General features: G+C 35.2%; 1 protein-coding gene and 1 pseudogene across 5 annotated transcripts in view; one reads left to right on the top strand and one right to left on the bottom strand.

Annotated features, from left to right (window-relative positions):
- The window catches only part of AEBP2 (AE binding protein 2), a 214,627-nt gene that overhangs the window by 145,603 nt on the left and 53,255 nt on the right, over positions 1–15,769 (bottom strand). For all 4 annotated transcript variants that reach the window (XM_081311504.1, XM_081311501.1, XM_081311502.1 and 1 more), the window contains 2 exons: positions 12,854–13,040; positions 6,592–6,716 (listed from right to left, as the gene is read on the bottom strand). In XM_081311504.1, the coding sequence (XP_081167630.1) occupies positions 6,592–6,716; positions 12,854–13,040 (312 nt within the window). The remainder of the gene's footprint in view (positions 1–6,591; positions 6,717–12,853; positions 13,041–15,769) is intronic.
- On the top strand, positions 9,286–10,871 carry LOC308659029 (sister chromatid cohesion protein PDS5 homolog B-like; annotated as a pseudogene). The gene is made up of 2 exons: positions 9,286–9,326; positions 9,458–10,871. The product of its transcript is annotated as a sister chromatid cohesion protein PDS5 homolog B-like (transcript).

The raw sequence follows: 15,769 nt of genomic DNA, 5'->3' as shown, positions 1-15,769 counted from the left end.
ATTTTGAAAACTTGTACTCCAATAAAATAGAAAATATTGAAGGCATCAACAAATTTCTAGAGTCATATGATTTGCCCAAACTGAATCAGGATGATACACATAATTTAAACAGATCAATTTCAAGTGATGAAATAGAAGACACTATCAGAAGCCTACCAACCAAGAAAAGCCCAGGACCAAATGGATACACAGCCAACTTCTGCAAGACCTTTAAAGATGAACTAAAACCAATACTCTTCAATTTATTTCAGGAAATAGAAAAAATTGAAGCACTTCCAAACTCATTCTTTAAGGCCAATATCACCCTGATCCTAAAACCAGGCAAAGACACATCAAAGAAAGAAAACTTCAGACCAATATCTCTAATGAACATGGATGCAAAAATTCTCAATAAAATTCTGGCAAATCAAATACAAAAACATATCAAAAAGATAGTACACCACGATCAAGTGGGGCTTATCCCAGGGATGCAAGGTTGGTTCAACATATGGAAATCAATAAATGTAATTCATCACATCAATAAACTTAAAGATAAGAACCATATGATCAACTCAATAGATGCAGAAAAAGCATTTGACAAAATACTGCACCCCTTCATGTTCAAAACACTAGAAAAACTAGGCATAACAGGAACATATCTCAACATTGTAGAAGCTATCTATGCTAAGCCTCAGGCCAACATCATTCTAAACAGAGAAAAACTGAAAGCATTCCATCTTTAAAAAAAAAAAAAAAAAAGTAACACAGGGATGCCCTCTTTCACCACTTATCTTTAACATAGTTCTTGAAACACTGGCCAGAACAATTACAGAAATTATAGGGATACAGATAGGTAAAGAAGAACTCAATTAGCACTATTTGCTGATGATATATGATTCTATACCTAGAAAACCCAAAAAATTCCACCAGAAAACTTCTAGAACTAGTAAATGAAATCAAAGTGGAAGGATATAAAACCAACACCATAAATCAAAGGTATTTCTGTATATCAGTAACAAATCCTCTGAAAGGGAAATGAGGATAACTACCCCATTTACAACAGCAACAAAAAATAAAATAAAATAAAATACTTGGGAATCAACAAAAGAGGTGAAAAACCTCTACAACAAAAACTACAGAATGCTAAAGAAAGAAACTGAAGAAGACCTTATAAGAGATCTACCTTGTTCTTAGATAGGCAGAATTAACATTGTCAAAATGACCATACTACCAAAAATACTATACAGATTTAATGCAATTCCAATCAAAATCCAAATGATACAGAAAAAGAAAAAGAAATCATGGAATTCATCTGGAAAAATAAGAGACTCAGCATCACTAAAACAATCTTTAGCAAGAAGAGTGTAACAGGGGACATCCCTACACCAAACATTTAACTATACTACAGAGCAATAGTAACAAAAACAGCATGGTATTGGTACCAAAATAGACTCATAGACCATTGGTACAGAACAGAGGAGACTAACCCAGAGACTAACCCACATAATTAGAGTTATTTTATATTTGACAAAGGCACCAAAAACATACATTGGAGAAAAATAGCCTCTTCAACAAATGGCACTGGGAAAATTGGAAAACCGTATGCAACAAAATGAAATTAAACCCCTCTCTCTCACCATGCACAAAACTCAACTCAAAGTGGATCAAGGACCTAGGAATTAAACCAGAGACACTGTGTCTCTTAGAAGAAAAAGTAGGACCAAATCTCCATCATGTCAGATTAGCCCCCAACTTCCTTAATAAGACTCCTATAGCACAATTTTAATATCAAGAAGCAATAAATGGGATGGATTCAAACAAAAAAACTTCTTCTCAGCAAAAGAACCAATCAGTGAGATGAATAGAGAACCTACTAATTGGGAACAAATTCTTTCCACATGCACGTCAGATAGAGCACTAATCTCTAGAATACATAAAGAACTCAAAAATCTTAACACCAATAAATAAATAAATAATCCAATCAATAAATGGGCCAAGGAATTGAACAGACACTTTTCAGAAGATGATCAACAAATATATGAAAAAATGTTGAACATCTCTAGCAATTAGAAAAGAGCAAATCAAAACTACTCTACGATTTCGTCTCACTCCCATCAGAACAACAATAAGTGTTGGCGAGGATGCAGGGGAAAAGGCATACTCATACACTGCTGGTGGGACTGCAAATGGTGCAGCCTATATGGAAAGCAGTAAGGAGAATCTTTGGAAAACTGGGAATGCAACCAACATTTGACCTAGCTATCCCACTCCTTGGTCTATACCCAATGGACTTAAAAATGGCATGCTACAAGGACACAGCCACATCAATGTTTATAGCAGCACAATTCACAGTAGCTAAACAGTGGAACCAACCTACATGCCCTTCAGTAGAGGAATGGATAAAGAAAATACGGTATACACACACAATGGAATATTATTCAGCATTAAAAGAGAATAAAATCATGGCATTTGCAGGTAAATGGATGGAGCTAGAGAATATAATGCTAAGTGAAATTAGCCAATGCCCAAAAACCAAATACTGAATGATTTCTCTGATTTAAGGATGCTAATTCATAATATGCTGTGGGGCAGGGGCATTAAATGAACTCTGAATAGGGCAAAGGGGAAAAGGGGAGGGAAGGAAAGAGAGAGCATAGGGGTAGAAAAGACAGTGGAATGGGATGGTCATCATTAACCTAAGTATGAAGAAACAAAGGATGTGACTCTACTTTGTGTACACAAAAGATATGAAAAATTGTGCTCTATATGTGTAATACGAATTGTAATGCATTCTGTTGTCATGTTTAACAAATTAAAATTTTTAAAAAAAGATGCAGTCCTTACCATTTCCACTGCAACCACACTGAACCAAGCCACTATCAGTCTCAACTGAAAGACTGAACTCTTTTCTCCCTACTCCTGACCTCCTACAATCCGTTCTCAACACCAAAAACAAAGCGAGCACATTATAGTCTGGGAGAGTCAAAACAATAGTATATTCTTTAGAGGAAAAGGTGGAGGAATTAACTGCAACACTGAGAGTGATGGGAATATTCTGTATCTTAACTGTAGTAGTTGTTTCATAGGTGAATGCAACTGTCAAAATTCACAGAATTGTACACTTAATTGGGTGCCATTTACTTTATATAAATTATACCTCAATTTAAAAAATCAAGGAAGAAAGATCATCCTTACTCAAATTCCTTCAATGGCTTCTCATCTCACACAGAGTAAGTCTACAAGGTTCTCCCACTTATCTGACTTAACTCCTGCTCTCTAGTTCTCTCCAGCTACACTGATCTTCCTCTTCTCTGCTTTTCAAACATACCAGGCATTTTTCCACTCTAGTTAAAATGTCCTTTTTCTTTCAAGTTTTTACAATTTTACTAACTTCCTTTATTTATCATGTCTCTTCCACTACAGTGTACCATATTTGTTTTCCCTGGTATATACCATTAGTACCTGACCTCACAGTAAGTCCTCAATAATTACATGAATGAACAAATTGGCCCTAATGCCACACTCAGCCTGGTGACCACATCTTTATTGACCTTTTTTTTGTTGTTGTTTGTTTGTTTGTTCAACGACAGACATACAGACAAATGGACTGACTTCGAGGTGGTATACTTCAATTCCTACAATTCAGAAGGCTGAGGCAGGAGGATCGTAAGTTCAAAGCTAGCCTGGGCAAGTTAACTAGACCCTGTCTCCAAATAAAAAGACTGGGAATTATAGCTCAGTGGTAGAGCACCCATGGATTTGATACCCAGTACTGCAAAAAATTAAATGAAAAAATAATAATAATAAAATAAATAAAGACTTCTGGGGGCTGGGGAATATATCTCAGTGGTAAAGCACTTGCCTAGCATACACAAGGCCTTACGTGAAATTCCTGCCAAACTTTGCAAATAAATAAAAGAACCAATTTCAGACCTACCAATATAAACCTATGTTTACAAGCTTCAAAAAAAGGACTTCTATCATCACTACTGAGCAAGCCCCTGACCTTGGTACCACAGCAAAATTCCCAAAGTAGCCATTTTAACTCATTCCAGTCTCCAAATATTATATTTTCCCCTTCAACTCTCTCATCCTTATTTAGATAACTATATTTCCTATGCTCTTTAAAAGAATATAAATATCGTATACCTCTCTTCAAATCCAAACACACACCTCACATCTTACAATTTCAAATAAAATTTCCCTTTCCTCTTTCTATATACAATCTTTTACTTTCTTTCCTTTAATTACACATCTTCAATTCTTTACTCTCTCACACTCATATCTTTACCTAATTTCCAATATTCACAATTCTACCCCTAATTATTCAAAAAGCTTGCTTCGAGTATACTGATACTTAAATATTGCTCTATTTTTCTATGTTCCTTTTAATATCACATATTTTAGTCTAATACCACAAGGGTTCTCACTATGGAATCCATGAATCAAGCTAGGGATAGAGGTCCCTAAGCCCTATGTAACTATACTATGTACATACATATGTAACTACACTGTGTCATACTGGAAAAGGCACAGAACATTTTTAGTTCCTAGTTTTGTCATCTGAAAAATCTGAGTTAGGAACAGCAGTGCTGTGTGATCAATTAAAAATATCTACAATTTAATTTTATATATTTAATAATTTGTCTTAAATTGTATCAAGTTTGCCTCCATTTAGATTTATTTCAAAAATACAATCCATTGTTGAGTTATTTTCTTGACCCATTCAATCTTAATAGAGCTTATAAAATTATATATCCTTGCATCCAGACTAATCTAGACTGAAATTATATCACATAAAAATAAAATATTATAAATTCGGGAGGAGGCAGAAGGACTTCAAGTTTGAGCCCAGCCTAGAAACTTAGCAAGATCCTGTCTCAAATTTTTAAAATATTTTTAAAAGGCTGCAGAGGTAGCTTAGTGGTAGAGTATCTGCCAAGCATGCAAAATACTGTAGGTTCAATTCCTACTAAGACAAACACAAATACTGTAAGATCTTATTTCCAACTCTCTTCAGAAAAGTAGTTATAGTATTTTACCACAATTCTTATGATGAATATCCACAAATACACTACTGGAACATTTCCTTATTTTTAAAATGAGAATATTGGAAAGACCCAGCAGAGTAGATTGTTATAATGGTAGTACTGGAAGTTGTTTTCTAAAATGGATTGGAATGGGGAATATAACAGGTAACATATATTTAGTGAGCAAGACAGATGAGAAATCAAAAGGGTCAGAAAGAACAATAGAAGTATACACAAATATACAAAAAAGTCTAATAACTGGGAAATAGCTATAAATGTAAGGAAAAGTAAAACTGCCAAGAAAATCTCATTACAGGAGATGGGGAAAGCAGATTCAAATTCAATAAGATATAGATGTCAACAATTATTTTAATATTAAATTCTTGTTCAATTGAAATATAAAAGTAAACCAAATTTAGAATTTAATATTTCAACAGTGAAAATTAAATACTCATTTTTCTATGGACTCAAATTATCAATAATCTGGTCTATAATTCACCTTTATTAATTTACCTACACCAAACTAAACCAACTTAAAAAGGACTAGAATTGGACACAGTAGCACATGCCTGTAATCCCAGCTACTTGGGAGGCTGAAGCAGGAAGACTGCAAGTTTGAGGTCAGCCTGGGCAATTTAGAGAGACCTTGTCTGAAAATAAAAAGGACTGGGGGATATAGCTCAGTGGTAAGGGCAGCCCTGGGTTCAATCTCCAGAATGAAGTAGGGTGGTGGATTGATGATTAGGTAACAAATGGAAAGGGACATGAAAGAAAACAATTATATTAACTCTTAGTTAACCTAAAAGTAAACTATACTTACTTCTTGTTTTTTCAATTTGATTATTTTTCTTCTGTGTTGAAAACCTGCTCACCCAACAAATATACTGAATGTCTACCATGTGCTAGCCAAAATTCAAGGCACCCAAAATATATCAGTAAAACAAAACATTTAAAATTTTCTCCCTCAACAGACTTTAATTTGATGGCCAATGATATATAACTAACTACATGTGTATATATTGAGGGTAAGGTCTACACAACACATGGGGTATGAATAAAAAGTTTTAGACCTAAAAGAAATTTAATATTCTACTTTAAAAACAAAATAAAACACCACAGAGGGCAGAAAAGACACCTCATTTACTTAAGGTCAAAGCCCAGTCTAATACAAGTAGCACACTATGCCACAATATCTTTAAAACTCAAACAAAAGGCTTAAATATTTACTTTAATCATAAACATACAGAATTATAGGAACTATCTGCTTTATAACCACTAATACAAATAATTTTTAAAATACTGATAAAGCATAAAGGTTTTGTGACTTTGTTAAAATGTATTTTCTTAGAATTTGAGCAATTCAGAGTATGGTTTTAAAAACAAAATAGACCTTGCAAATCTTTTTAAATTTTTCTGTAGTTACAGATGGACAACATGCCTTCATTTTATTTATTTTGTAAGCGATGCTAAAGATCGAAACCAGTGCCTCTCACAAGCTAGGCAAGTGCTTTACCACTGAGCCCCAGCCCAGACCTCGCAAATATACATACATATAATTTGAAAGGAAAAATTAAATACTTACGGTACTATGAAAAACAACGCTGTGTCCCTTCCCTAAACTTTCTATATGAGCTGAGAGGTTAAAGCATATGGCTCGGTGTCTTATCGCATCCAGTGTTTGTGCATCGAAGAAATCATGTGGTCGTGCTACAAGTCAACACAAAAAAAAGGTAAAGAATATTTAGAAAAATATAAAGTCTATTAAATGTACAAATAGTCCATTTGCCACAAAAATAAGTTTAAAAGATTAATTTTAAACAAGTAATTGTTTAACCCTATCTAGGGTTTAAATGCAAGATATTCTTTGCTTTCAAAACAGAGAAGAGAAAGATGGAGAAGATAAAGTTGGAAAGCAAAATTCTAACTAATGCTTGAATATGGATTAATTCTCCCCCATTAAAATATGAGACTCTAACCTCAAACCTCATAATTTCATATTGCAGCTACTTTTTCATAAAATTGTACCTTTTATTCCAACCTCTCTCCTCAGCACCAGCTCTACATTTTCAACACAGATTAACATCTAATTGACATCCTCCATCTATGCACAACACCAGGGTCTCAAACTCACCATGGCCAAACATAAATACATTTCACGGGGCTAGGGTGTAGCTCAATGGTGGAGCACTTGCCTATCATGTGTGAGACATTGGGTTTGATTCTCAGCACCACATATAAACTTCAAAAATTAGCATTTTAAAAAAATTACATTTCATGGGCATTGTTTTTAATATGTAATAAAAATTTTTTCCAGTACCAACGAAGTGACATTTAGAGATGTTGATAAGTATTTTATTGAATACAACAATTTAAGAAATATTGACAATTTTTTGGAGGGGGGGATAATATCCAAGCTGGTCTCAGAACTACTAGGCTCAAATGATCCTTCTCATTTGTCCCAGTAACTGGGACTATAAACATGAGCCACTGTGCTCAGCCTAATATGTCATTGAATTTTGTGTGTGTCTGCGGTGCTGCGGAATCCAGGGCCTAACACATGCTAGGCAAGCACTCCATCAGTTAACTACATCCCCATCAATACACTTCTGAATTATAATCAGTCCACCAAAGTTCCAAACTCACGAGTTATCAGCATGCAGGGGACTATGTGCCTTTAGACTATTTCTCATTCAGAAAATGGGAATAAAACAACTATATATTGATTAAATAAAACAAAAGCATACAAAACTGTCCTGTAAATCATACATCAATTTATACCAAACCTTATGTAACATTTTAAAATAAACAAAGTAAGCAATTGTTTAGTGTATTCACAATAAAATCATACACTGGAGAATGTTTTTTAAATTTCTATTTTTACTCCACTAAATACTACTACAAATTGGGCTATTCTTAGTACCAATAAGAAAATTGGGCTGGGGTTTTAACTCAGTCGTAGAGCACTTGCCTAGCATGTGTGAGGCACTGGGTTCGATCCTTAGCACCATCCATAAATAATAATAAAGGAACATCAACAACTAAAAAAAAATTTTTAAAGAAAATTGCTCAAATTAAAGAGTTGGTAATATTATATTTACAGAGCTTACTGATATATGTAATTTTCATGATCTGAACTCAAAATTCAGTTTTCCTAAAAACAATGAATTGGCTTGATTTTCTGGTATAAAGTATTCTGAATTACATGCAGGCTGATTTTCCATACTGTGACTATCCATAGATTTCTCAGAATACCTATAAAAATAATAAAAATACAACAGTTTATTTTACTTATTTATTTGGTACAGGGGACTGAACCCAGGGGTGCTTCACTACTGAGTATTGTATCCCCAAGTGCTTTTCACTTTTTATTTTGAACCAGGATCTTGCTAAGTTGCCCAGGCCAGCCTTGAACTTGCCTGCCTCAGCCTCCTGCATCACTGGGATATAGGTGTGTGCCACAACACCCAGCCCACCACAGGTTTTGTACAGGACATTTTCACCAGCTGGCATTGAAAGATACCAAAGTAACTTTTCTCACTAGATTTTTTTCTTTTCTTTTTCTTTTTTTTCCAAAAGAAAATAAGAAAAACACCATCTAAAAATGAAGTAGCAGAACCCACAAAACCAGGAGTGCAACCATATTTGGGGTGGGAAGCAGTGATGATTTTTACCTAATGCTTAGAAACAAATCTCTCTTCTGTAGCTACTGGGAGAAAAATGTGGTTTCATAAAAAGTTTTCCTAAGAAAGAATAAGCACTATGAGAAAATAATAATTTACCCCTTCTAATCATTCAGGTTAGTCACTCCTCCTTCAAGATCAAAACACTAAAATCATCACGTAAGTTTCAAAAATGATGAAAATAGCCACTGAACTTCTATGCAATGCAGACCTTCACCATGTTACCTCCACTGTTATAATAAATATGAAGAATAGCAAACTAAAATCTGGGGTATAGCTTGGTGATAAAGTACACATTCAGAATGTGTGAGGCCCTGGGTTCAATCTCCAGCCCCAGAGAGACAGACAGACAGACACACACACTCTCTCTCTCTCTCTCTCTGTCTCCCCCTCTCCCCCCGCCAAAGCATACATATAATTCATTAGAATAAGGGAAATAGCACTTTTGTTTATTTCTTCATTTCTTCCTTTTCAATATTCCTTCTAAGCAATTCCTTTCAATGTGTTTTAATATTACCTACAATGTATAAATTATGTATATTACAGCTGTGTACAGTCCATGCATTTTTCAACTGATAAATACATAATCAAAAACTATGGATCGGCAATTGGATATGGTGGTGGATCCTGGGGAGCAGTAGAGTGAAAGGAGTGAAAGGGTAAATATTTTTACCCCTCCGAGTGTCTAACTCACCCAGAGGGGTAAAAATTTTTCCATTATGGCTTATTCAAAGACAAGGACCAAGGATGAAAAAATTATCATCCTAGTGTCAAGGAAATCTCAGACAAAATATCTAAAGAAGAGATGGTGAGACGGTTAAAGATGACTGTGAGAACTTTCAAGGACATGGACTAGGACTCTGAAAAAGAAAAGGAGCTTTATCTAAACGTAGCTCTACATCTTGCTTCAGATTGTTTCCTTAAGCCTCCTGATAAAGATGTTCATTTACTGATGGCCTGCTGCCTTGCCAATATTTTCAGGATTTATGCTCCTGAAGCTTCTTACACATCCCCTGATAAACTAAAGGATATATTTATGTTTATAACAAGGCAGCTGAAGGGGTTGGAGAATATAAAGAGCCCATAATACAATAGATATTTTTATTTACTTGAGAACATTGCTTGGGTCAAGTCATACAACATATACGTTGAGTTAGAAGACAGCAATGAAATTTTTACCTAATTATACAGAACATTATTTTCAGTTATAAACAATGGGCATAATCAGAAAGTTCATATGCACATGGTAGACCCCATGAGCTCTATTATTTATGAAGGTGATACAGTGTCTCAGGAGCTTTTGGACACCTTTTTAGTAAATCTGGTGCCTGCCAATAAGAATTTAAACAAGCAAGTATATGATTTGGCAAAGTCTTTACTGAAGAGGACAAATCAAACTATTAAACCATATGTTACCATTTTTTTAAAATCAGGATCTGATGCTTGGGAAAATATCTATCAGTTATTTGTCAGAAAATGTGTTTGACTTAATTTTGGAGCTCTACAATATTGATAGTCAACTGCTGCTCTCTGTTTTTCCCCAGCTTGAGTTTAAATTAAAGAGCAACTATATTGAGGAAGGACTCCAAGTTGTTAAACTACTAGCAAAAATGTTCAGGGCAAAGGATTCAGAATTGGCTTCTCAAAACAAACCACTTTGGCAGTGCTTAAGCAGGTTTAATGATATCCATGTACCAATCCACCTGGAATCTGTGAAATTTGCTAGTTGTTGTCTCATGAACCACCGATTTAGCAAAGGATTTAACAGAATATTTTAAAATGAGGTTTCATGACTCTGAGGAAGAAGCTATTAGACATAATGTTATCATCTCTGTAGTTATAGTTGCTAAAAAAGATATTCTTCTGGTCAATGATCAATTACTTAATTTTGTGAGAGAGTGAGCATTAGATAAACATTGGAGAGTGTGCAAAGAAGCCATGATGGGATTTGCCCAAATTTGCAAAAATTATGCTTTACAATCAATAGCTGGAAAAGATGCTACAAAACAGATATCAAGGATCAAGGAAAACGGCTACACATATTTTACCAAAACAGTGTTGATGATCAATTACTTTTGAATGGATCTTTCCTCAATACATGGTTCCCTAAAATTTGCAAAATACAGAACAGATGAAGTGCTTTTACTACTTGTACTTGCCACATTGGATTTACATGCTGTGAAGAATGTCTCAAATGTCACATTCTTCTTTTCATCTTTTGCACTATTGGATTTTATGGGAAAGAAGCCACAAATAGTTGTATTTAAAAATGTAAACTACACAATATAAACTTTGTTTAAAGGGTAAAGACACAATAAAATACACGACTATTTTTTAGAAATTTTGCCAAAATGAGATTAAGCAATTAAAAAGCAGAGCTAACTGACTGGGAGGGAGAGCTATGGAACATGCCAGACCCATGCCCAACCATAATCCCATTGGTTAAGAAGGCTGAAGCAGGAGGACCACAAGTTCAAAGCCAGCCTCTGTAACTGAGCAACACCCTAAGCAAGTTAGAAAGACCCTGTCTCGAAATAAAAAATACAAAGGGCTGGGGGTGTGTCTCTGTTATTAAAAGCCCCTGGGTTCAATCCCTGGTGTACACACACACACACACACACACACAAAAAAAAAAAAAAAAAAAAAAAAAAACCAACCCTGTGGAAAGCTGGGGATGTGGCCCACATGGCTTGTCTAGTATGAGGCCCTGGATTTAATCCCCAAGCATCACACACACACACACACCCTTTGGAAATCATAAAAACAGACACCCTATGTTCCAGTGGTTATGTGTAAAAATGGTGATGTGGTTATGCAGAAGAATATTCTCAGAAGATGTGTTAAGTATTTGATTCAGGACCCCCCCACACCCCCAAAAAAAGATATAGGTAGAGAGATGACGCAAACTATCTACTCCCATCTACTCAAAAGGCTGAGGCTGGAGGGTTGTTAAGTTCAAGGCCAGCCTGAACAATTTAATGGGAATCTAGTTAAGAGGTAAAGAGCCCTGGGTTAAGTTCCTCGTACTATCAGGAAAAAAAAAAATGCCATGCTGAAGACTCTAAAACTTTTAAGCCAGATATGATGGTACACACCTGTAATCCCAGCTACTCAGTAGGCTGAGTCACTGCAGCTTTGCATTAACAAAAATATTTCAAGTCAGGTATGGTGGCTCATGCCTTTATTTTCTGCTGAGTCAGGAGAATCCCAAATTACAGGCAAACCTTATCAACTTAGAAAGACCCTACCTCAGAATTTAAAAAAGGAAGAGGTGGGGACAGATAGTTCAGAAGTAAAGTACCCCTGGGTTCAATCCCTAGTACTGCAGCAAACGGAGGGATGGGGATAGGGGTCCATGTTTTAGAGATTAAAGTTATATCCTGGATTTAGTATCTGGATTTTCTTCTATAACCCAATCAAATCCCAAGAGAAGAAGGTAAGGTGCAATCTTTTTTTTTTTCCTTCCCCCTAGTTCACCACTGCAGAGAACTCGTTTTCATTACAGCTCCATTCATTCATTCATTCATATCCACTCAGACTCATATTTCTTCGTGATTGGCTGCCAGCTGCAGCTGATACAAAGAGCTAAGAATGGTGCTAGACTCTGGGGTTTCAATCAATTCTTGCCCCAACACTTGCAAGCCTTATCATCTAATTATTTTCTATCCTAAACATAAAGGATGTATCTTATTACCTAGTAATTAAGCACATAACCATAGTACATATGTATTACAATGGACTGTAGGTACAGACTCGTAGAGTTTATTCAATTCTTTTGCTTTCACACATACTACACTTAGGAGTTGATGTATTACTTAAATTTTACTTGACTTTCACCTTCACCATTTTTCAAACTTCCTAAAATGTTTCTTTTTAGAAATACCAACATGCCATGTTCTAAATTTTCTTCAACTACAACAGAAGCAAAGTAGCCCTCAAAATCTAATTCTATACATTGCATATTCTAAAGTCATATATAATTCTATGGCTACTGCACATGTGTCACTGAATTCTCACACTGACAAACAGGTATCCTTCCTGTATATTACTTTTAATAGAAACAGATAAGCCAAGTTGAAGACCAGTAAAAATCGAATTTGCTTGAAAGGTAGAGATATAAACAGAATCTTCTAATATACACAGATTCTCAAGTGAAACACTTACGTAATGAGCGTCGTCTTTTGTTCTTTAATTTCCTCCTTTTGTTCATTCCAGCCTTAGAAGGAGATTCTTCTTTGGCCTTTGGCTGGCTAGAAACTTTTGAGGAGTTCTGCTGACTGAAGTGTGTGGGTACATGGCGAGCTAGCCCTCCCTGAGAAGCAAAGCTGGCATTGCAGCCACCAACAACACACTAAATAAAAATAAAAGAGAAAAAGGACATCAGGGATACTGTTTAAGTGATGAGAATTAACCTAGCTAGTTAATACTTAGTATTTTCAGAAATAAATCAGTGCAATGGAAATAATTCTAGAAAAGATACATGAGAGACTTCTTTTATAAAAGAAGTTCATTTTATACATAAAACAAAGCTATTAAAGATAACAATGTTTGTCAGTGGCGCAAGTGGAAAATACAACTCAAGCTTCATGACTCACCAGTCCTACTACTCTTTCCACTACATGCAAGACAAAAAATGGTAGCATGTTCTTCCCAGTAATATCTGATTTTGAATTAATCACTTTTATAACAGGAGCAGGAAGTTATTTATCCCAACAAAAATTACTGGGATTCCTAGATTTTTAAAATTTCTTACCTTAAGATATATGCTACTTCAAAAGCTTCACCAGCGTCCCTACTGTTCTGTAGTGTTGTTACAGGTAGAAGAGAAATTTATTGATCTTTAAAGAATTTTCTTATTAGCTGGGCATTTACTTGAGAGGCTGAGGCAAGAGGATTGCAAGTTTGAGGGCAGCCTAGCAGTATATTGAGACCCTGTCTCAAAACTGAATTTGAAAACAATGACTGGTGATGTAGCTCAGTGGCAGAGTACATGCCTAGCATATACAAGGCCTAGGGTTCAATACCCAGTACTCCAAAAATAATGATTTTCTTATAAATTTGCTCAGTGTTGGTCTTTTGTGGGCCTTTATAAGTTCCATTAAATAATACTTCTTCAGCCTTCTCTACTTGCAAGATTTCAATGAAAAGGACAACTATCCAAGTAACCTGGCAAATCTACCATTCTAGGAACAAATTAGAAGGTTCAGATATCATCAGAATTACAATATACAAATCAGCTACATTACTCTAGTTAGATCTTGGAATGTAATTTTTGCATGTCTCTTATAACAAATGGCTCTCCATAATCAAATCATTTTCCAAAACGATCCTCAAGCAGCAAAATCCACAACTGATACCAGGCATGGTGGCACACACCCATAATCCCAGCAACTCAGAGGAGGCTGAGGATCACAAACTCCAGGACAGCCTTTGCAACTTAGCAAGGCCCTAAGCAAAGACCCTATCTCAAAATAAAAAATAAAAGGGGCTGGTAGTATAAGCTCAGTAGTAAAGCACCCCTGGCTTCAATCCCCAGTATCAAAACAAAAACAAACAACAACAAAAAAAAACCACAGCTGGATTGATAACAACTTTTCTATTAATAAAATGATGTCCAGTTTATTTAATTTCTGACTTGAAAACCAAAAAAACACCAAGCACATACATTTTTAAGGTTCAACACCAAACCCACATGCCTTCAGGTTCTTTCTTTTGATTCAGGTACCCTCTATCAGTTTAAATTACCAAAAAGTTCAGCACAATCCTCCAGTAGAAATTCTAACTTTGTCACCAATTCCCTAAATCTGCCTAAAGTAAACAAGTGTTGATACTCCTTTGAGCCTATCCTTACACATTCACTGTCTATCTGCTTATCCCAACACATAACCTTCTACGAATTTTGAAGACATAAATGCACACTTATGAGTGACAATTTCTAGAAGGATCTTGTGAATCAAACATTTCTAAATACATCAACAGATATGAATAGCAATGTGCTTACAGATTGTGATAAAAATCAATGTGGGCTTAAACATTTCACAACAAGCTCCTTATACAGTGCCAATAATTATTCCATCTATTTTGACGTTTTGGGGGACTTTTAATAGCATTCCATATTACTGTTAAAAATCTTACCCATTTTTAGGTAAACCCTAATAAAAAGAAAAATACACCATCATTGGTGTGGTCTTCAAATAACCTGCATCAGAAATGTTCAGCTATGTATTCTAACCATGAGAAGTTTAGAACCTATTGGTTATTGCCTTCTTAGACTTTTAAGAATTCACCAAACATATTCATAGAACTACACTGTTCATTACAGGAGCCACTAGTCAAAATAGCTATTGTAAATTTTAAAATTTATTTCATTGCAACTAATTTGTTACTATTATTTGTTGAGGTAAAATTTATATAGCATTTAGTTTTTAATTATTCTGTAGAAGATTAATCATCATCATCATCATATTGAAAAATACCAAGCTTGAAAGACTCACACTACCAAATCTCATCATTTACTACACAGACACAGTAATCATTGTGATATGGTATTAGGAAAAGGACAGAAATACAGATAAATAAAACATTAGGAATATCCACAAAAGACCCACACAATATGTCAACTGATTTCTGACGAAGGAGAAATTCTAACTTTGTCACAAATTCCCTAAAGCCAATTAATGGAGAAAAATAGTCTTTTTGAAACATGTCTTTTTCCAAACATAGCACAAGAACCTAGCAATGGTTACACAATTCTCAGGAGGTTGAGGCAAGAGAGCCCCAAACTCAAGGCAAGCCTTAGAAAAATTAACAAGATCCCACCTCAAAACAAAATTTTATAAAGGGCTAGAGATATAACTCAGTTATAGAGAGCTTGCCTACCATACATAAAGTTCTGGGATCAATCCCCTGTACTTGATGAGGGGAGGGGGAAGAAACACTGGAATATTTGTTTATATATAAAAAGAAAACAAAAACAACCTAAACACAGACCTTACACCTTTAACAAATATTAAAATAGTGCCAGGGTTGTGGCTCAGTGGTAGAGCACTTGCCTAGCATGCGTGAGGCACTGGGTTCCAT

Source organism: Spermophilus citellus (genome assembly GCF_964194105.1).
Source record: "Spermophilus citellus genome assembly, chromosome: 10".
In the NCBI taxonomy this organism is placed as follows: Eukaryota; Metazoa; Chordata; class Mammalia; order Rodentia; family Sciuridae; genus Spermophilus; species Spermophilus citellus.
This window is presented reverse-complemented; position numbering and strand designations above follow the sequence as displayed.